At 46.4% G+C, this 22,142-nt stretch overlaps 1 protein-coding gene across 2 annotated transcripts in view; it reads left to right on the top strand.

Moving 5' to 3' along the window:
- ALDH1L1 (aldehyde dehydrogenase 1 family member L1) overlaps nucleotides 1–22,142 on the top strand; it is a 48,732-nt gene that overhangs the window by 23,397 nt on the left and 3,193 nt on the right. The window contains exons 10-21 of one of the 2 annotated variants that reach the window (XR_007491871.1): nucleotides 1,506–1,653; nucleotides 3,197–3,316; nucleotides 4,600–4,727; nucleotides 6,807–6,957; nucleotides 7,893–7,963; nucleotides 8,634–8,739; nucleotides 11,201–11,288; nucleotides 16,248–16,341; nucleotides 19,748–19,847; nucleotides 21,002–21,100; nucleotides 21,211–21,386; nucleotides 22,012–22,117. Coding sequence is in view for 1 of the 2 variants with exons in the window: in XM_049766500.1 (XP_049622457.1) it covers nucleotides 1,506–1,653; nucleotides 3,197–3,316; nucleotides 4,600–4,727; nucleotides 6,807–6,957; nucleotides 7,893–7,963; nucleotides 8,634–8,739; nucleotides 11,201–11,288; nucleotides 16,248–16,341; nucleotides 19,748–19,847; nucleotides 21,002–21,100; nucleotides 21,221–21,386; nucleotides 22,012–22,117 (1,377 nt within the window). In the remaining variant the exon portion in view is untranslated. The remainder of the gene's footprint in view (nucleotides 1–1,505; nucleotides 1,654–3,196; nucleotides 3,317–4,599; nucleotides 4,728–6,806; nucleotides 6,958–7,892; nucleotides 7,964–8,633; nucleotides 8,740–11,200; nucleotides 11,289–16,247; nucleotides 16,342–19,747; nucleotides 19,848–21,001; nucleotides 21,101–21,210; nucleotides 21,387–22,011; nucleotides 22,118–22,142) is intronic. The other variant, XM_049766500.1, reaches the window with a different exon arrangement.

Below are 22,142 nucleotides of genomic sequence, written 5' to 3'. Positions count from 1 at the left end.
CCTGGTCACCGCTGGGGATGGTCCTCGTAGCCTCTGAACACCACCATATCCTTGAGCCTTAGCTTGAACTATCTTGTCCAATTGGCTAAGCATCACCAGGAATTCTCTCCCTAGCATGCTAGAGAAACCCTCTTCCCAAAAAACTATTTTTACATATTTATAAATATATATTTTATATTATAAAATTCTCAGCCATTGTTATTTCCAATAATTTCTCATCCTTTCCTGTTGGTAGTCTGATTTGAGTCTATCCTATGGATCTGAGATCTTTCATTCTCTTTTATTAGTAGTCTCATTTTGAGAACTTTATTTGGGCCTATCTTCAAGATCACTGATTCTATCTTGTCCGAATCCTGTCTGTTCATGAGCCCCACTGGAGATGTTCTTTATTCCCATAACAGTGATTTATATTTCTAGCATTTCCTTTGGAATGTTTCTCACAGTTCTTATCCTGTGTTCATGGTATACCTTCTTGTGTTGGCTGTTAGACCCTTTTCCACGAGAACCTCAGCATTTTGATGATAGCCATTCAAAATTTATCAGTTGAATAGTTCCAAAAGTGCCGGCCCTCTCAGAGACTGGTTCTAATTTTCTTTGTCCCCTTGATGTCTATTACCTTTTACTGTGGTATGAGTTTTTTTTTCTGTCGAAAGTGGTATGAAAGGAACTGAACTGAATCATTATCTCTGGGCTGATGTTTACTTTACATGCTGAGAGTTAGATTGGCCACAGCTGTGAGAGGAAAAACTAAAATTTCTTGAGTCCTTGGTTTAGTCTCCTCTGTAGTTTCCAATTTTCTTAGAGATCTTTTAAAAATGGTCTGAGAATGGCACTTCTATTTCTAATACTTAGTTATTATGAAGTATCTTTTTTATCCTTTCTCTGTTTTTGTTTCTGCTTTGGAGTCACACCCAGCAATGTTCAGGTCTTATTCCTAGCAGGGTTCAGGAGACCATATGGAGTGCTGGGAATTGGACCTGCCTACAAGACAGTGCCCTATTCATTGCATTCTCACTCTAGCCCTTCCTTTACCTATTTTTACTTAAAATATTTACTTATAATATTTAGAGAATTATTTATATACTCTAAAATAAGTCCTTTCTTAAATATTTGATATGAGTATACTTTCTCCCACTCTTTATTTTACTAGTGTAAAATGCTCCTGGCATTCCAGGATTATTATATATTTTTTATTAAGAGCTATTAATAGGTGGGTGGTTTTATTCGCTCATTAAACTATGGCAGAGGGAGTTTATAATCTTTACAGCTGAAGAAACTAATGCCCAGAGAGGTTGTCCCAGATCACAGCTAAGTAAGTGACAGGCAAAACATGAACCTATGGCCTTTCAAATCTCCATACTGACTCTTAATTCTATTTCTAGAATATCATTTTGTCTTGGGTTTCTGTGAAATGTCTCTTAGATCAGTAGACTTGTCTCCATAGCCTGTTGATGTGTGGTGGGCATGTCACTTGCTTTACCTCCCTTTCTGTCTCCTCTCCTCAGGCTGGTAGAGGAAGTGAAGGAATTGTGTGATGGCCTGGAACTAGAGAACGAGGATGTGTACATGGCTACCACCTTTGGTGACTTCATCCAGCTGCTAGTGAGAAAACTGCGTGGTGATGATGGAGAGGGCGAGTGTGCCATTGACTACGTGAGTCTGGGCCCCTCCACAGTGCCAGCCCTGCACATCCCTCCAGGTCTCAAACTGGGATGCCCAAGTGACTATTAAGTGGCAAAAGCTGTGAATCTAGGGTGCCACCAAGGACTCTTAGTGTTCCAAGCTCTGAGGGACAGACACAGTAGCAGGAAGCCAAACTCAGCAGAGAAAAGGACTGAGGGAAGCTTTTAGATCTTTATTCCTCATCTTTATTCTTCTGGGTTATTGTCCTATTGTGGCTCCATCTCTCCTTATCTGCCTCAGTTCCCATCCCCTAGAAGTTCGTCTTTGACTCTGGTCCCCCTGGACCAGCTCCTCTCTGACTGAGATCATGTGTCTCCACCTTTCCATCTGCTGTGTAACCAGCTCCTTTGTCTGAATTCCTTTTTCAGAAAGAATGAGAAATAGGGAGTGTTTTCCTAACAAAGGAAGCCAGGTGGTCCTGGTACGCCCAAGGTAGTAGTGAATTCCTTGCAAGTCTTTTTCTTAAACTCTTAAAAAATTATACCTGGGCTCCAGCTCCCAGACTGATTTGCAGGTCGTGGGACAAGAACTAAAGAGAGAACTGTGGGTGGGAGTGACCTTAGGAAAGGAGAATGGGGCTGGGCAGGTGGGGGGTTATGCCCCCAAGCTCCAAGGGCCTGCAACTTTATGAAAAGTCAGGATGGAGTGGAGGTCACAAGAGCTTATCTGCCATGTGCCCAAAACAAGGTTGTCTGACCTCAGGCCTCGTGCTTGTGACACCCCTCTCCAGCAAAACACACTGCCCAATGTGGCTATTAGGGGAAAGTGGGCAGTGCAGCTTCCCAGATTCATCCAGAGCCATCCAGGGAGGCACCCCAGGGCATTTGTGTGTGCCCATGAGGGCACATACATCTCCTATAAGACTGTGAACATGGGCCCGGAGAGATAGCACAGCGGTGTTTGCCTTGCAAGCAGCCGATCCAGGACCAAAGATGGTTGGTTCAAATCCCAGTGTCCCATATGGTCCCCCGTGCCTGCCAGGAGCTATTTCTGAGCAGACAGCCAGGAGTAACCCCTGAGCACCGCCGGGTGTGGCCCAAAAACAAAACAAAAAAAAGACTGTGAACATATACGAACATATACACTCTACATATATGTTTGCTGGGTCTGCCTCACCTATATGTATCCATGTGTCCTGTGAGTATATATTTGCATGTATGTCCATAATGGTCTCTCCTATGACTGTTTCCCCTATGTGTTTCATGATTATTTCTTCTCTGGGTGAGACTGTCTCTACAATGTGTGACTATCTTTTCTGTGTGTGATTATCTCTCCTGTGCATGTTAATGCCTCTCCTGCATGTTCTGTGAATGTTACTCCTTTTTTGCTGTAAATGTCTCCTATGTGTGTTGTCACTGTTTCCCCTGTGCGTGTGACTCGCTCATGTGTGCTGTCACTGTGCATATGCTGTTCTAGCGTCCTGTGTGTGTCTTTTGAGGTCATACTTCCATGCATGGCCATGACCAAAGGGAGGTCCCTCCCTACCTCTGAACCCGCAGACCTTCCCTTGCAGGTAGAGAAGACTGTGAACAAGCTGACACTCCGGATACCCCACCAGCTCTTCATTGGGGGATCATTTGTGGACGCAGAAGGTGCCAAGACTTTTGACACCATCAACCCCACAGATGAGAGCGTGAGTGCATCCCATGCCCAACTATCTCCAACTTCTCCTGTGGCCTCCTCGGCCTCTGCACCCTGGCCTGTGTCATGGGGGCCTCAGTGGGGCCCAGTCTTCCCCTCTGAGCTGCCAGGACAGGGCCTAGTTGGGAAGTAGCCATGCTGGGAGTTCAGTTCCCAGAAGTTCAAAGATCAAAGCAGCCTGACACATGGATCCCTGGGATGAACAAAGCTTGATGTATTCAATTTACATCACAACATGGTCCCCAGACTCCTACTGACATGCAGGCCCAAGCACAGAGCCAGGAGTAGCTCTGGCACCATCTGGAAATGGGAAAAAAAGCAGCAACTAGAAAGAACCAAGACAAGAGACAGTTCTAAGCCCCAAAGGAGGAAATGAACACCTCCCCCTGTCCCTACTGCCCCAGATGGGGCCTCTCAAAGCTTGTCCTCTCAAGGCTTGTGCTCCTTGTCCTGAAGCCCTGTTTTGCGGGTCTACTCCACCTGCCAGAACCGGCCTTCCCAGAGCTGAGAGCCTTTCCACCACCTACCCTTGCATGAACTAACTCTCTCTCTTTCTCTCTCTATCTTTCTTGCTCATGCTCTTGCTTTTTCTAACTCCTTTCCCCTTGCTTTCACTTTCTCTCATTCTTTATTTCTCTCCTTAGACTTTCTTGCTCTTTTCATTTCGTTCTCTTGCATTCTCTCTCTGGCTTTTTTTCTTTTTCTCTTTCCCTTTCTCTATTTTTTTTTCATTCTCTCTTGCTCCCTCTCTTTCTGTCTCTTCCTCTCTTTTTTTTTTTTGGTCTCTCTGTCTATCTCTCTCTCCCTCCCTCCCCTGGAACATGGGTACATCCTGTCCAGTACATACCTCTCCCACAACTTAGTTGAGGCCCTGCAAAATGCCACACAAACAGTTCTTCCTGGGGGCATTTTAAGAACAGGATGGACATAGGGACACATGAGGATACCGACAGGGGCAGAATCCGGGAGATTGTTAGAGCTCTCTGGGATCTCCAGGGGCAACTATGAGCCTGGATTAGCAGGTGCTTTTTAGGATCAGTGGTGACCCCAGGCCTCCTCTTCCACCTCTTTGCCCGCCCAGGGCCAAGCCTACTCCTGGGTGAGGAAAGGAAAGAACCGTCTTTGCCTGGTTTTAGACAAAAATTGTTCTTATCCATGCATCCTCATATCTCCTCTGTATAAACCATCCCACCCTCCCCCCTGGCCCGTGTTGGAGGGCAAGAGGTCTGCAGGTACATGGTCTGGGACCACCCTCAAGTCTCTGCTCCTCCACAGGTCATCTGCCAGGTGCCCCAGGCCCAGGTCAGTGATGTTGACAAGGCAGTGGCAGCTGCAAAAGAGGCCTTTGAGAATGGCTTGTGGGGGAAGATCAGTGCACGGGACCGAGGCCGACTCTTATATAGGTAAGAGTCCACATCAGCCTGCAGCACCATGTCCACCTTCATTGTTATTGGTTATTTTTTTTGAGTGGTTTATGCATTTATGCTGGATGGCTTGCCTGAAGGTGGTGATATCTGAACAGGTAGTGCCATGGAGCTCAGAAAGCTCAGAAAAAACTTCTGGAAAGAAGTAACTTGAGAGGCAAAAGGTCACTAGAATCAGTGTGGGATGCACTAGGGATTGTACTGTCCAATGGAGGGATCAGTTGAGTAAGGATGAGGAGAGGAAGGAGAGAGAATGTGATTTGCATGGATGCCACAGACTTCTAGAGCTGGGTCCCGAGCAGAGTTTGCACTCAGCCAGCCTGGCTAGGAGGAGGACAGAGGCAGGGGCCTCTCTGATGCCAGTAGAGCCTAGGGGCCTCCTATCTCACTCTGCCAGCTCAGAGGGCTCTGCCTGACCTACTTTGCTGTTTACACATTGAAACAACAAAACCAGGAATGCAGGTCCTAACAGAGCCACAAGGAAAGACCTGGGATTGCTCTAGCTGGTAACCATGTTGCCAGAGGGAGGCCCAGAGAGGGACACCCCTAGAATGAGGTGGACCCAGGACTATGAGATTCATCCCATGGAAAATGAGGTGACTCTCTTGGATGGGAGCGAGGACCAAGTATTGGAAGATCTGAAGGGTCCAGTGTCTGGTGTCTGATTTGCTTTGAGTCTTAAAGAGACCTGGGCACAGAATACAGCATAGCTGGTCTCACTGATCTGTCATTTGGTGGGACAGTGCCCCATGTAGTTTCCTGTCACAATGCCTTTGATTTCTATTCCAAAGTCTGAAAAGTTTGAAAAGGCAAGCCCCCCCTTAGAAGGCAAAAGAAGGGGGGAGGGCTGTGAGGTCGGCAGAACTGCGGTGGAACAAATAGGTGAGATCTGTGGTCCAGCCTGTGTGTCTTTGGTTCATTACTGCCTTTCAGCTAAGCCACAAGTTTTGTTTCTTTTGGGTTTTTAATTTGGGGACTGCTCCTGGTAGTGCTTGAGGACTGCTTTTCAGTTTGATACTGAAGGAGGGTCTCTTGTGGTGTGTTTAGGGGACCATGAGATGTCAGTCATCTGCATGCAAAACATGTATGTGCTCAGCCAGTTTATTTAATCTCCGGCCCAAGAGGCCATCAGCTGAGGATTCGCCAGTTGGTGCTCAGAGCTTACCCCTGGTTCTGGTTCTGTGCTCAGGGACGACTCTTGGGACCATATGCAATGCTGAGGATTGAGCAGGGATCAGCTAGTGCAGCAAAAGTGCTTTAACCCCAGTACTAGCACTAGCCAGTGTGTCCACAGAGGCAGCCATGAGAGCTGGTGGGAAGCCTGGCCCCTCCCTCTTAAATGTCCCTTTCTTATGACACTGTACTGCCACCTGCTGACTAGAGTTGCAATAATCCAGTGGATCCCACTGAGCTTGGAGGTGGCGCTTGCAGAGAACTACATTGTTGAGAGGCAAAAATGGGGGCATCTCCAAAGTCCAACAGCATCATCCCTGCCCCCATAAGAATTCCTAAACCAGGATTCAGGCCCATCGCTGGTCTCATGTCCTTTCTATACGGTGTGTTCTCTCTCTGGTCCTTTAATGCAATCACTTGGCACTCTCTGGCCCCAGGGACTATCCATCCACTTCTACTCCTTCAACTCAGTTCATGCTGGGTGTGTGCTGGGTGCTATGCTGTGCCTTAGGATGCAGGAGATATAGGGATGTAGGAGGCTATGCCCTGCCTGGTGGAGAGGCAACTGGTCCCTACAGCCTCATCAAAGTGAAGATAATGGCATGAAGGGTACAGAATTGGATGAGTGAAGGTCAGGGTAGACTGTCCAGAGGATAAGGACTCTGGGCCATAAGAGAAGCTGGTGAGCTCAAGTGGAAGAGAGGTGGAGACAGTCCCAGACTGCCCATGTCCCCAGGTGCATGACTGGTACCAACTTCACTTGCCAGTGCAGAACTGTCCTGCACTGTATCAAAGCTGGGGTGACCCAGGCTAGCATTTCCACAGGTGACAGGTAGGGCCTCAGATTGCTGAAGAGCCCCGTCCCACGCTCTTGCCCTCGGACAGGCTGGCAGACCTCATGGAGGAGCACCAGGAGGAGCTGGCCACCATCGAGGCCCTGGATGCAGGTGCTGTCTACACGCTGGCCCTGAAGACGCATGTGGGCATGTCCATCCAGACCTTCCGCTACTTTGCAGGCTGGTGTGACAAGATCCAGGTGAGGCCTGGGACATGGAAGCCCCACAGGCAGTGTCATCCCTAAGTCTACAGGGTGTCTACTCCCAATAGCTTAAAACTGCACCAATGCTGACAGCTCCTGTTCCTGAGGGTGGGAGGGTGGAAGGGCTTGACTGGTGGCATACCAGGATCTCATAAGGTTGACATCAAGAGGTGGCCAAGCTGGGGGGGAATCTCTGGCAGACCCCACTTCAAGCCCTCAGTGGCAGCAGGACAGAAGTTTCGGTCCTAGCAACTGTCTGGGGCTGCTCTATTCTCCTGCAAACCTCTCTTCCCTCCTGCACCTTATGCAATAGATCATTTCTTCTTGGGCTTGGACCCCCTGTTTTTTTATTTTTGGGTCATACCCGGCAGCACTCAGGGGTTACTCCTGGCTCTGTGCTCAGAAATCGCCCCTGGCAGGCATGGGGGACTATATGGGATACTGGGATTCGAACCACTGTCCTTCTGCATGAAAGGCAAATGCCTTATCTCCATGCTATCTCTCTGACCCGAACCCCCTTTTTAATCTCTCTTTCTCTCCTCTCTCTCTCTCTTTCTCTCTCTCTCTCTCTCTCTCTCTCTCTCTCTCTCTCTCAAAACCAAGGTTTTCTCTATGTTCAGGGAGGTCCTGTACAATTTGGGGCTCATTTGTACGGCCTCTCCACCTCAGACATCTGAGAGGGACAGCTCAGTAGTTCCCAGGGGATCAGTCAGAGAGGGAGGATGATTTCCCCACATAGTGGTGGGTCTATCCTTCCTCCAGGAACCTACAGCTATGGAGATGGGAGGTTTGGGGCTTCTACCCATCAGGGTACTGGAGCATCAGGATGCAGTCCAGACTCCTTCCTCCGGAGCCCCAGGCTTAAGGCAGTCTGCTCTGAAGGGAAGGGGTGAGCCCCATCCCATAGCACCCTAATTCCATGCTTCCTTCAGGGCTCCACCATCCCCATCAACCAAGCCAGGCCCAACCGAAACCTCACCTTGACCAAAAAGGAGCCTATTGGGTGAGTTATGATCCAGGTAAACAGGGACTTTATTGTGCATATCTCAAGGGACGCACTGCGTGGGGACTCATCCATTTTGTGGGGGAGGGCTCCCAAGCAGAACCCAGGAGATCCTGACAACTCTGGACTGGACAGTTGATGATCAGGCCCAGTTGTGGGATCCTCAAGGTGTCCTGATGGCCTGGGATGTGGGGAAGTGGGTGTCGTGTCAGGGATCAAACTTACATTTTCCTGGGACCAAAGTACTAGTATAATAGGTAGGACATTTGTTTTGCACACAACCTAGGTTCAATTCCCGGCATCCCTAATGGTTATATGGTCCCTTGAGCACTGCCAGAAATAATTCCTGAACAGACTCAGGAGTAATCTCTGAGCACCTCTGGGTGTGATCCAAAATAAACAAGCAAGCAACAAAATAATGTAGGTCCTTCTGCTGTGCTCCTGACATGTTCTCCCTCTCTCTGACTCCCTCCTTTTATTGGTTTCTCAAATAAACATGTATTTGCCAATACTGCCTGCCAGATAGTGCAGGTACTGTGAGGTTATGCAGGGGTGGAGATGGGTGGATGTGCCTCTCCAGAGGATTTGAGGAGCTTCTAGCTGGTCAGGACAAAGCAGTGGCTGAGGATGCCTGGCAAGAGGAGGGACCCTTGTGCTTCTCTGTGCGTAGTGTCTGTGGCATTGTCATCCCCTGGAACTACCCCCTGATGATGCTCTCCTGGAAGACAGCTGCCTGCCTGGCTGCGGGGAACACGGTGGTGATCAAGCCTGCTGAGGTAAGGCCCCCCTTCTTTAAAGACTGGGAACCCCTCTGTGGAGGACAGGGCAGGTCCCAGGCCATGCCAGTCTCTGGTTTGACCCTGCTGGTCTCCAATTTGACCTCAGGGTCCTGGAGAGAAGCAGGTCTGAGTGTCAGTTTTTAATTTTTTCTGGCGGTGTCTTAGAAGCAGGATGTGGGGTGTCCCAAAGCAGGGTAGGAGGGCCAGGGCACCATGCCCATGAGAGTAAAGATAATTCCCAAGAGCTTTAATTACTTCTGAGCACTCTGCCTGACCCCAGGCTGTCCAGGACAGACAGGCAGACCTGCTAGATAAATAGGTGTACATACTGGGCAGTCAGGTAGATATGGTGGACATATAAGCAGACATATTGGATAGACAAGTGGTTGTGTTGGAAAGACAGGAGGACATGTTGGACAGACAGGCAGGCATGCTGAATAGGGTTCCCAGGAGCGTCCACACTCCCATCTTCCAGCTTGACCCAAGGATATAAATGACATTTTAAAAATAGTATGGGGGGGGCTTTTGGGCCATACCCAATGGCACTCAGAGGTTACTCTTGGCTCTGCACCCAGGAATTGCTGCTGGTGGTACTCGGGAGGGACAATATGGGGTGCTAAAGATTGAAACTGGGTAAGCCTCATGCATAGCAAAGACCCTACATGCTGTACTAATCACTGAAGGACACCCCCTCATGACATTTCTTGTCACCGGTTTTAATGGGACAGACCAGCAGGCACCCACACAAGGCACATAGCTGGTGTCTCTTGAGAAATGACGACCAAGATCAGTCAGCATTGTCAGCTCCTATATGTGCAGCAAAAGAGAAGGATCAGGGAAGGGCAAAGGCTGGACCCCATGCCTCAAGGTTCATTTCAGCAGGTTCAGCTGTAGTGACCATGTGTCCATGTCCCCTTCACCACTGCCACCTATGGCTATGGTGCATTGTATTTCTTATATCTGAATGTTTGACTTCCACCTGCTTCACCCAGCCTCCCACCTCTCAGAGCTACCAGCCTGATCACTAGTTTGATCTTTACTGCCAGTCTGGGGAGTTCTCATGAGATCCCACATTGAAGTGAGATAGTATAGTTTGTGCCTCTGATTTATGTCACCTTACCAAATCTTCAGAGTAAAATGTCCTTCCTTCCTTCTTTTTTTCTTTCTTTCTTTCTTTCTTTTTTCTTCTTTCTTCTTTCTTTATTTCTTTTCTTTTCTTTCTTTCTTTTTCTTTCTTTCTTTTCTTTCTTTCTTTCTTTTTTCTTTCTCTTTCTCTTTCTTTTCTTTCTTTCTTTCTTTCTTTCTTTCTTTCTTTCTTCTTTCTTTCTCTCTTTCTCTTTCTTTCTCTTTCTCTCTTTCTCTCTTCTTTCTTTCTTTCTTTCTTTCTTCTTTTCTTTCTTTCTTTCTTTTTCTTTCTTTTCTCTTTTTCTTTCTTTCTTTTCTTTCTTTCTTTCTTTCTTCTTTCTTTCTTTCTTTCTTTCTTTCTTTCTCTTCTTTCTTCTTTCTCTCTCTTTTTTCTTTCTTTCTTTCTTCTTTCTTTCTTTCTTTCTTTCTTTCTTTCTTTCTTTCTTTCTTTCTTTCTTTCTTTCTTTCTTTCTTTCTTTCTTTCTTTCTCTCTCTCTCTAATGGGGGTGGGTCATACACAGAAATGTTCACGGGTTATTCCTGGTTCTGTACTCAGCAATTACTCTAGGTAGTACTTGGGAAAACCATTTGGGATGCTGGGTATTTAATCTGGGTCATCTGTGTGCAAGACAAGTGTCCAACCCTCTGATTTCTCATTCCAGCCCTGAATTTCCTCCTTTCTTATGGTTGAATAATATCCCATTATATGTCAGTCCTACTTGGTCTGGTTCCATTGACCCATCTATGTATATAGGCCAGTGAGGAATCTCACAAACTGGGTCTGGAGAAGAACATGTGTTTGCTCCATTACATCAGAACTATCTTCTGATATATGTTCCCAGGGTAGGTAGGGTTGAAGTTCAATCAAAGTTGGCCCTATAGGGCCCCAATTCACCCAGAACCACTTAACATAGCACTAACAACCATAGCACCAGCTTCCACTTCCTAGACCCGACACCCTGAATCTAACTCCTGAGTATAACCTAAAATGAAAAGGAAAGCTCTCTGGGACCAAATTGTGCCTCTTCTCAGAAGAATAGGGCATGATGGGTGTGTGTAGAAGGAAGGCCTTCCAGCAGTAGGGTGCTCACCAGAATCACGCAGGGACTTCAAAACATACTCCCCTCTTGGGCACTGAGAAACAGTGGGCAGAAACAGTCAGAGGTGCCATATGCATGTATGAAAGTGTAAACCTTTGAGCAGAAAGGATCCTCATCTGGCTAAGGAACTGGAGCCCAACAACAGCAGAGACCAGAAAATTCAGAAGCTGCTAGTTTGGGGCTTGTAAATCAGAATCCCATTCTGTATCCAACCTTCTTTCTGTACCCCTCAGGTGACCCCGCTCACAGCCTTGAAGTTTGCAGAGCTTACCCTGAAAGCTGGCATTCCCAAGGGTGTGGTCAACATCATTACAGGATCTGGTAAGAAGGGGGAAAGGGCACAGGGACACCAGGGAGTGTGAACCAGGCTGGACATGCCCATGGTCACAGCAGTATCTACTACACGGTGTGTCCAGGAAGTCCAGTCTTGTGGGGGGAGAACTTCTCCTATCACCCATGGTTTCCACTTTTAGTTTTGACTGTGTATTCTAGAAATAAATCACCTAATTTGGGATTTAACTGCCTTTGGAAGTATGAGGCCATCTAACCATAGACTAGTCTAGAATTAAACAGCGATCATTTTGTGATCAATGTGTGATCATTGCTTTTCCAGTTTCTTCTGTGTGTCTCCGCTGAGTGGTGGAAAATGTTCCTTTCCTGAACACATTTTATAATATATTAACTTGGAGATCAGGGAGAAAGTCCAAGGACTTGACCACATACTTCACGTGAGGGAAACAGTTTTGATTCCTAGCACTGCATGGTCCCCCCAAACACCACTGAGAGTGACCCTTGAGCACCAAACCAAGAGTCTTGAGCCCTGCTATGTCAAGCCCCAGAGCAAAACAAACATTCACTAAGACATATTGACTTAATGTTATACGAATTGTGCTTTATAACTATTTTCTTTGATGAATTGGGAAGAATTTCCCAAGCAGTGCTCAAGGGCTATGGGGCCTCTCCCAACTAAGCTTAGATAGCCAAGCTGAAGGTTCAGTGCTAAGATCTAAGAATACAAAGCTGCTCAGACTCTGTGGTGCCAGACATCATCTGGGCTACTTTAATGGTACTTGGAAACCTTTAGGGCACCACTTGGCAATGCACAGGGGACATGTGGTGCCAGGGATTTAAACAGTCAGATGTATGCCCTATGCCTTACCCAAGCTGTATATCATTTAGTTCCAGTGTTTCCATTTCAATCCTACTTTTGATTATTATACTGTCTCCTTTATACTTCTTTTTTCTGACCTTTTTTATAATTTTTTAATTTTTTTATATTTGTTTTTATTTAAATATCATGATTATAAACATGATATAGTTGGGTTGCAGTCACAAACAGAACATCCCCCTTCACTAGTGTAACATTCCCCCCTCCCAATGCCTCCCTCTTCCTTCCCATCCCCTGCCTGTATTCGAGACAGGCATTCTACTACAGTTATTTGTTTTTAAGTTCAGTAAATTGTTTTTTTTCTTAAAGGATAAGGGTTGAGGGGCCGGAGGTAAGGCATTTTGCCTTTCATTGGTTCAAATCCCGGCATCCCATATGGTCCCCGGAGCCTGCCAGGAGCGATTTCTGAGCATGGAGCCAGGAGTAACCCTTGAGCGCTGCAGGGTGTGACCCAAAAACCAAAAAAAAAAAAAAAAGGATAAGGGTTGAAAAAAATAGTAAAGGTGTGACAGTGGCAATCGCCGTTGTTTACATAGGCCCAGAAAAATATGGGGAAAACAGAATAAAACCCTTGGCCTGATTACAAGAAGGCCTCATCCCTGAAGTTTATTGGCATAAGACCAACTCTGGGCTCCAGGCATACCAGTCTGTCCAACTCCTTTATACTTCTTTCATCTTGTTTAATCTATTAAAATTTGTGGAAGATGTGGTTTGTCCTCAAATTCCCTCTATAATAACAACCAAAAAAAAAAAAAAACTCCTGAATTTTTTTTTTTTTATCTATTCCTGGCCCTTCTAATTTCTTTTTCTGACTTTTATCCTTATCATTCCCTTCTGTGTTCTCCTGAATGTTTATCCTTGGAGCTCATTCGTGTTTGACTTGTACTTTAAAATAAGAAAAGCATTTCAGAAGCGTTGGTTGCATGGCCCACCTCTCAATGACACTCTTGTCACTATAAGAGAACTTATTTATTTATTTATTTATTTATTTATTTTGTTTCTTTGTCTTTTGTTCACACCCGGCTTCACTCAGGGGTTGCTCCTGGTTCTATGCTCAGAAATCGCTCCTGGCAGGCTCGGGGGACCATATGGGATGCCAGAATTTGAACCACCATCCTTCTGCATGCAAGGCAAATGCCTTACCTCCACACTATCTCTCCGGCCCCCCACTATAAGTGAATTTGACCCAGTCTTCTTCTGTAGTGTCAGAACCTCTGCAGCTTTCAGAGACTGTTGGTCCAGTCTTTCTCAGTATTCTGTTACCTTCATCCTTCATATCCTTAAGTCTCTTCAACTTGTTGGTGTCTTATATCTCTTGCGCACAGTTTATAGTTGTTTTTCATTTTATGAAGTCATCATGGTATTCATATTATTGTTTTATGTTTACAACATAACTGTGCCCCACCCACCCCTCTCAAAGTAGGAGTTTCTTCCACTGCTGTCTTCCAATTTCTTCTTCCTTCTCCCCATGTCTGCCTCCATTCTCAGTTCTGTGGGTAAAAGCCTGGGGTTTGTTTCCAACAGCCATTGGTCATGGCCTCCTCCTCTTTTATTGTTTCTTTTTACTCCATTTATCAGGAGTGAGATCCTGTGGTATTTGTCTTTCTCATTTGGATTCACTTCACTTCACATGACCCCCTTCAGTTCTGTCCCTGTTGAAGAAAAATGCATGATTCATCTTTTCTCATAGCTAAGTAGCATTTCACTGGGTTGTATTGCCTTTCTTTATCCACTCATCTGTTGTTGAGTAGCTGGTTGTTTCCAGATCTTAGCTATTGTAAATAGTACTGCAAAGAACATCAAGATGTGCATATTTTTAGACTAATCCTTTTATTTTCTCGAAGTAAGGATCTAGGAGTGGGGTCACTGAATCAGGTGGAAATTCTATTCCTAATTTTTTTCTGAGAATTTATATCTCATTGTTTTTTATTTGATTTTATATGTTTATTTTCAGGAAGTACTTATGCAACTAACTCCTCTCCTTTTTTGTTTTATTTTGTTTTGGGGCCTGACTCTGCATTCAAGAATTACTCCTGGGGCCAGAGCGATAGCACAGCTGTAAGGTGTTTGCCTTGCACGCAGCCAATACAGAATGGGCCCGATTCGAATCCCAGCATTCTGTATGGTCCCCCAAGCCTGACAGGAGTGACTTCTAAGCACAGAGCCAGGAATAACCCCTGAGTGCTGCCAGGTGTGACCCCAAAACAAAAAATAATAATAATTACTCCTGGTGCTGCTCAAAAGACTGTATATAGTGACAGAATCTAACCTGAGTCGACTGCATGCAAGGCAAGCACCCTTCCTACTGTACTATGTCTCTGGCCTCTTTCCCTATTTTTTAAAATTAATATACTTTTAAATTGAATTACTATAAGACACACAGTCACAAAGTTGTCCTTGATTGAGTTTCAAACAATGTACCAACACACCTCCCTTCACCAGTGTACATTTCCTGCCCCCAATTTCCCCATTTTCCCTCTGGCCTGCCCCATATCTCATCTCTATATTATACACCTGCCTCTTTCTATTTTTTTATAGTTATTTGTTCAGTTTTGTAAGTGCTTTATATATTGTTGGGATTAATTAACCTTTCCAAATTTATGGTGTGTGAATATTTTCTCTGAAAGAGTAGGGAGTCTTTATTTTAGCCCCCCCCCTTTTTTTACATACTGAAGCTGTTCAGCTTGATGTAGTTCCATTTTTTTTCTAATTTTCTCTTTGCCGATGAGATTATGTTATTGAAAATTCCACTGAGCTTGATATAAGAGAGAATTCTGCTTACATTTTCCTTAGGGCATTTTATGAACTCAGGAATTTCATTCTTAGGGTATATTTTGTTGGTTTGTTTTTGTTTTTAGACTTTAATGAGAACTATATATACTGAACTCAAGAGCTCTGTATGACTGGGTCACTAGGCCATTGTCAGGGCAATGGAGATGACTACCAGCCACCAGGCTTTCATTTGTGTTGAATTAATGTTTGTGTTTGGTGTGAAGCAGGGATCCAGGTTCATTTTTTTAACATGAGGATGATCAGTTTTCTTGGCACCATTTGTTGAAGATGTGTAGCCTTTCTTCACAGTTTGGAAGGATGAATTGGATGAGTTTAGTTATCCTGCCTGGCAGTCTCTGCTTTCTGACTGAATTACTTAACTTAAACACACTATAAAGATTGAAAGATCATCTTGGCTGCTTTATACTTCTTTTATTTTTAGTCTTCTGTACAATCCTGGACTTTGTTCCCCCAATCCTTTTTAAAACAGTTTGTTTTTTTTTAATTAAGTGACTATTTCCTCGTTTTAATTCTCTTCTCCTTAATGCCTTTTCACTCTGTATTTGGGGAACATGGTGGGTTGGGCCACACCAAGTAGAATTTGGAGGCTACTTCTGGCTCTGTGCTCAGAGCTCATTCTCAGGTGGTGCTCAAGGGACAGGAGTTGGTAGGATGCAAGGCAAGTGCCTTAATCCCTGGACTATTTCTGTATCCCTCACTGTACTTTTAAAGTTACTTTCTTCATGCTTTTTCTAGACTTAATTAGAGTTAATTTATATCTGTACTAATTTGTGAAATATGCAAGTGCTGTTTAAATCAGGTCTATTATCTCTTTTCCCTTTTGTGTATTATCATGTAATCATGTGTGAGGTGTTTTTTGTTTGTTTGTTTGTTTGTTTGTTTTTTGGTTGGGGGACTTCCAAGTGGATCCAAGGGGGTGTTCTACAGGTAGGAGTCCAAGATGCAGGTGTCAGCTGACTTGTTTTCTTCTTGGGCCCTCTTTGGGCTTGTGGATGGCCTGTAGCCTTTCAGGACTGTATTTCCTCAAGACCCCTCCTCAGCAGGATGCCAGTTGGATTGGAGGAGTCATGTCCACATCACTTTGTCTTTACTCAACTTCCTCTTTCAAGGCCCTGTTTCAGGAATCACCACATCAGAGTGCCTATAACATGGATTTTCAGACAACACAGTTCTGCCCAAAGCAGGGAGCAGATTGAGGGAACCCTGGGCATGAGGACCTCTCAGAATATAGGTCTTCTGCCCAGAGCTCTGGCCTTACAGTATGTAAGTGAGGGGATGGCAGGGCCTGCTCTGACCATCTCAGCCTTTTCTCACCACAGGCTCAGTAGCCGGCCAAAGACTCTTGGACCATCCAGATGTGCGGAAAATTGGGTTCACAGGCTCCACAGAAGTGGGGAAGCACATCATGAAATGGTAGGTGGGGGGTCGTAAGAATGGGAAAGGAGGAGAGCAGAAACAAATACCTCTCCAAAGATGCTATAGTATAGCTTATATATATGGTCTGGACTGGTCAAAACTGTGTGTGGGCATGGCCATACCTTAAGTCAGGGATCTCAAACTTGTGGCCCGAAGGTCGCAAACGGCCCTCCGTACAATATTTTGTGGCCCTGCCCTAGAGGAATCTTTTTTTTTGTTTTGTTTTGTTTTAGTTGTTTGGGTCACAACCCCCAATGTTCAAGGCTTACTACTGACTTTGCACTCAAGGATCACTCCGACTTTGCCTCCTGCGGCCCCCAGGTAAATTGAGTTTGAGACCCCTGCCTTAAGTATTTGATAAGAGGTTACTAAGGTTGGGGTGTCATAAGTTCTCAGCCAAGCTCAGCAGGGGCCCAGCTCACAGTTGGCAAGGCCACTGGGTGTCTGTGCAGAGCAACCTTGGACAGCCTGGATGTAGCTTCCTAAGACACAGGATCACAAGATACCCAGGGGTGCTGGGCACTTGATAGAGAAGCTCTGAGTTGAGTCTCATGTAGCTGCCAGCATCAGAGACACTCCAGACTTTTCAAATATATCACCCAAATCAAGCATCTCAGATGTCTCCATGGGTCACACATTCAAGTAATATTCTTGATTTAGTTGATTTAGATAAAATGTATATGAATGAAGGTCACTGGACTCCTTTTATGATTCTTCCACTGGAGCTAGTGAAACCAGTTGCCATGACACCCAGGGCTGGCATCTGAGGTTGTTGTCCTACTTCTGAAACCCACTGCTGCCTCTGTCTCTCTGAGTTCTCTCCTGTCAGCCTCACACCAACTAGGATCATTTTCCAGGCTCTGAGGTTATTTGATGGCATGACTGGGGCCAAGTGCTGAGCTTCACAGGTCTCAGTTTCCCCCACCAGTTAAAAAAAGAAACTGTGACTAGCTCTGTGACTCTGGTCTGCATAGCTAACAAATTTGGAGAAGGAGAAAAGCCTGACCAAGGGTGATGGTCAGGTCTGGCTACAGCATAATTTTAGGAACTTTCCCTGGAAGTTCCCTGATTCCCTCTCTGAAGACATAAGGGGGGTGGGGGTGGGCGGAAAGATAGCATGGAGGTAAGGCGTTTGCCTTGCATGCAGAAGGTCGGTGGTTCAAATCTCAGCATCCCATATGGTCCCCTGAGCTTAAAAGGAGCGATTTCTGAGCATAGAGCCAGGAGTAACCCCTGAGCGCTGCCGGTTGTGGCCCAAAACAAACAAACAAAAAAAGACATAAGGGGCTGGAATGATAGCACAATAGGTAGGGCATTTGCCTTGCACACTGCCAACCTGGGTTCAATTCCTTGTACCTCAGATGGTCTTCAGGAGTAAGACCTGAGCACTACTAGGTGTTACCCCAAAATGGAAGCCATGAGAACTATGTCCTTTATTTCAATCCCAAAAGTTATGCATGTGGCCTTCCAGGGCCATCCAACTGGAGCATCACAGCTCCATATAAAGAAAATCTTCTCTTGTGTTAAAGCCACATCTCCCTACAGAGTTCACAGCAGATTGTTCTCAATCATGTTCCTTCTCTCAAAGACCTTCTAAAGACTATAGCTCTGTTCTCCCTGAATATTCAGTGTTCCCTGAGGTGGGGGGTATCTTACCTTTTGATCCCACATCCACCTTCTGTGAGCTGGCCTAGTGAATTATTCCCTTCCCAAATGGACGCTTCGTTTGTGATGGTCTTTGTAACTAACTCCCCATAATAAAATTCTCTAGATCAGGAACCACGATGTTTCTTTATAGTAAGTGTGTTATCCAGTAAGAATTCATTGCCCCACATGCATTGTTGTAAGAGAAATAAAGAATTTTATTTCAAGTCAAACTACAAAGAGACAGAGGTCCACGTTCAGATCTAAAGCTTTTAGCTTGAATTTGCATAGGGGTGGTGTCTTTATGAGATCTGGGGGTAAGGGTGAGTGGGGAAAGAGTAAATTGGAGAAAACCAGTGGATGAACTTTATATCAATCAGTATAAAGTGAATTATCTTGGGTCTTCCTTGTGGTGGGACTGGTAGACACCAGTGGGGGCAGATTTCCATCCCTTTGGTTCTGCCAGAAGTTTTTAGGATGATGTTCTAATTTCAACACAAGTTCTTTCACTCTGAAAATAACTTGGCAAGGGTGGTGGAATATTAGTTTTCACCTAAACTAGTTTTGGTTTCTTTTGTTTTGTACCACATCTGGCAGTGCTCAGGGCTTACTCCTGGCTCTGTGCTAAGGATCACTCCTGGTGGGGCTTGGGAGAACAAGCTGAGGTGCTAAGAACCAAACCTGGGTCTGACATAGCAAGATAATTTCCCTACCCACTGTACTATCGCTCCAGCCCACAAATCAAAATTGAATGATCTGGTATATAGTTTCAAGTTGAGGATGATATTTATAGCTTGTGGGTAGCAGGTTGGGCAGGTCTGGTTTATTTTGATGGTCCTGAAGAGAGTAGGAGACTGACAGATGGATGAATGAATAGATGGAGGGAATTGGGGCAACTACAATAGTATCAGCAGTTCATTAAAGCTGGATGATCCTTAGAGACAAAAACAGTTGATATCCTCTGTAATGCATTTTTTGTGTACCTAACAGCCACATTCAAGAGCACATGGACCAACTTCAGAGTGAGTCTCTGCATAGGGCAGTGCCAAGGACTCATGAAAGGAGGTTTTGGGGGTGTGGCACAATATTTTGTGGCTATGTGGCCACAAAGTCTTATAAATTCCTCCAGGCTCATAGCTGACATGAGCAAGTTTTTCTCTGTGTGCTTAGTCTGATCCAGGAAACTCCCACCCCAGTTCACTTTAGTGTTTTTCCAACCCACCCCACCAAGTATTCCCTTGGATTGAACTAATATATTGGTTTCATGCACACAGAAGCCTTGGACAGCTCCAGCCTCACTGTATGCACCCCCAAAACCCAAGGTATTCTAACCCTTGCAGTACTGATGTTGCCCATCTAGGAGCTGATTCTGTTTGACTTTCTGCCTTCTAGGCAATGAGGTCAGCAAAGACAGAGACCAACACATGGGGATTCTACACTGACAGGATCAGATGTGAAAGGTTTTGTGATTTGCACTGAATCAGGGCTAGTTAGGGTAGCACCCTGAGAAGGAGGTATAAGAGAAGAGTCTTGTAGGAGTGAGGGGGGCATGTAGAGGAGGAGCCATCTGGAAAGAGGTTATAATAGGCATGGTGCTGCAAGGGGAGAATGAGAGAGGGATAGATAGTAAGTGGGGGGTCAGGAGAGGTGTCAACTTGCTTCTGAGCCTCCAGCAATTCTGTTTGCTCTTTTGGGTGGTTTGGAAGCCCTAACCCCCCCATCTCTGAGACACCAGCCCCCTAACCCTCTGTTCTTCCAGCTGTGCCGTGAGTAACCTGAAGAAGGTTTCCCTGGAACTGGGAGGGAAGTCACCCCTCATCATCTTTGCTGACTGTGACCTCACTAAGGCTGTGCAGATGGTGAGGATTGGCTGGACACTGGGGCCCAATGGACAGGGGTGACCTCCAATGCTATAAACATATACAGCCTAGACCCCAGTGTCATACAACAAGCTTGGGTCGGCAGGAAATGACATTCCTCCAAAGTATTTGTCCTGGTGAGATTTCACTCTGAAAGGATGTGGAATCAGCTCCCCCCAATGGGTTCCTGAGCTAGGCTGGCCCTCCAAAAGTCAGCAGAAGAAACTGTTCCAGTCTGGAGAAAAGCAAAGCCAAGCCCCAGGGGTGCCTGCTCTATGCTTGTGGAGTAGAATGAGTCTTGAATGAGCTACTCTCCAAAAGGCAGAGTTAGGTGGCTATACCTGGCACATGTCTGGGACAGGAAATCCACACGAGTGTGGTCAGTGTTATACATGTATTCCCAGACCGCCCTCCCCCCACTATACTCCTGTACACTAAGTCCACATTTACCCAGATGCCCTAAAACTTCCTGGCCCATCCTGCTGTGTTTGGTGAATCCCCTCTGCTGCCATAGTGATGAAAGGGAGATGATCTCAGGGAAGAAGGCAAACATGTCTTCTCCTGCCTTTATCCCCAAATTAACCCTTGGGTGTGGATAGCAGAGCTGAGGACTCTTTACCCTCCACTGCTGGGTAGGGCAGTGCCAGAGTAGCCAGTAACTCATCCTTCTCTGCCTCACTGAGACCCCCAAAGAGCCCCTAAGAACATCTGTGCTGGATCCCTGCCAGAAGCCCACCTATGCTCAACCCTTGCTCCCAATGTCCACTTCCTGCTGCCTCTGCTATCTCATGTCTCCTGATCACCAGAGTGTGGGCTCCCTGTCCTGGCCCAGTTAGTGGGGTCTTCAGGTTCATTATGCATCCTCCCTCCAGTCCACCATGTTGCAGACATTGGCCTTGTCCTTTCGCAGCAGGTTGTCACCTTGCCACTGAACTTGGGCATCAGCAACCTCAGCCCTACACTGTCCCCACTGACCTCTCCTTTGGGGGTGACAAGATGGGATGGTACTTGCCTGTCCAGTTCCCAGTCAGGTCAGAATGCAGAGCTCCCAACTCCAGCCCCTGTAGAAGGGGTCCTATGCTGTGCCTGCCTGGAGTTGGGGTTCTGGCACTCAAAGCTGAGTACTAACACAACTCTCCCTCATGTCCCCACAGGGGATGAGCTCTGTCTTCTTCAACAAGGGGGAGAACTGCATTGCAGCTGGCCGGCTCTTTGTGGAGAATGCCATTCACGACCACTTCGTGCAGAGGGTGGTATGTCCCTGGCTGGGCTCTGTGGGGACCTTATGGGACTGATGAAGGGTTGGGGGAGGCTTGGTGGAGATGGGCATTCCCCCACCCCAGGACAGCCTTTACCTGGGCAGCTTCCCACAGGTGGAGGAGGTGAGCAAGATGAAGGTGGGAAACCCTCTGGACCGGGACACGAACCACGGGCCGCAGAACCACCGAGCCCACTTGCAGAAGCTGCTGGAGTACTGTCAGCGTGGAGTGCAGGAGGGGGCCACGCTGGTGTGTGGGGGCAAGCAAGTCCCAAGGCCAGGTCAGTATACCAGGGTTCCAGTCCTGTGTTCTGGGGGTAAACTGAGGAAGTAGGGCAGCTGGCCACTGGTTTTCTGTCCCGATGTCTCGACACCTTCACAATCAATCTCCAACCTCTAGTCACTTTGGGTGGCCGAGGCTATCTTTAGGTTGGGGTCACTTCTCAGAAACGGGGTCCTCCCAAGATCCTCCCTGTCTCCTTCCAGGGTTGGAGGCCAGCAGCTTTCTCCTTCAAACCAACTGTCACATCACAAGGGGCCCCAATTGAGCAGTGCTCCCTACACCCACCTCTTCTTGTTTGTAAGAGTGCAGCCATGCCTGATACTCAGGAGCTCCTTGGTTCCATCCTTGCCACCCCTGCACCCCCCCCCCCAAACAAAATGCACACAAATCCCCAGGAAAGCCCATATTCTTGTCAAAATTTTAGATTCTGATCTCACTGGTCCCAAACCCTTAATGGTCTTGAATTTCGCCCATAGTTTCATGAAATACCCTGGAACGCCACCAATGGAGAAGCACCCCCATGTCATGTCACAAGGAGCCTGGCTGGAGCCGGAATCAGTGCTGGGGGACTCCAGCCTGGGATACTTCTGGGCCCTCCCTATGTCATGTCCCTGTCCCTACAGGCTTCTTCTTCGAGCCCACGGTGTTTACTGACGTGCAGGATCACATGTTCATCGCCAAAGAAGAATCCTTTGGACCCATCATGATCATCTCTCGGTTTGACGATGGGTAGGAAGTCCCCCCTCATGCTTTC

This window comes from Suncus etruscus, chromosome 20, assembly GCF_024139225.1.
Source record: "Suncus etruscus isolate mSunEtr1 chromosome 20, mSunEtr1.pri.cur, whole genome shotgun sequence".
Lineage (NCBI taxonomy): Eukaryota > Metazoa > Chordata > Mammalia > Eulipotyphla > Soricidae > Suncus > Suncus etruscus.
Note: the sequence above shows the minus strand (reverse complement) of the source record. Positions and strands in the feature narration are given on the sequence as shown.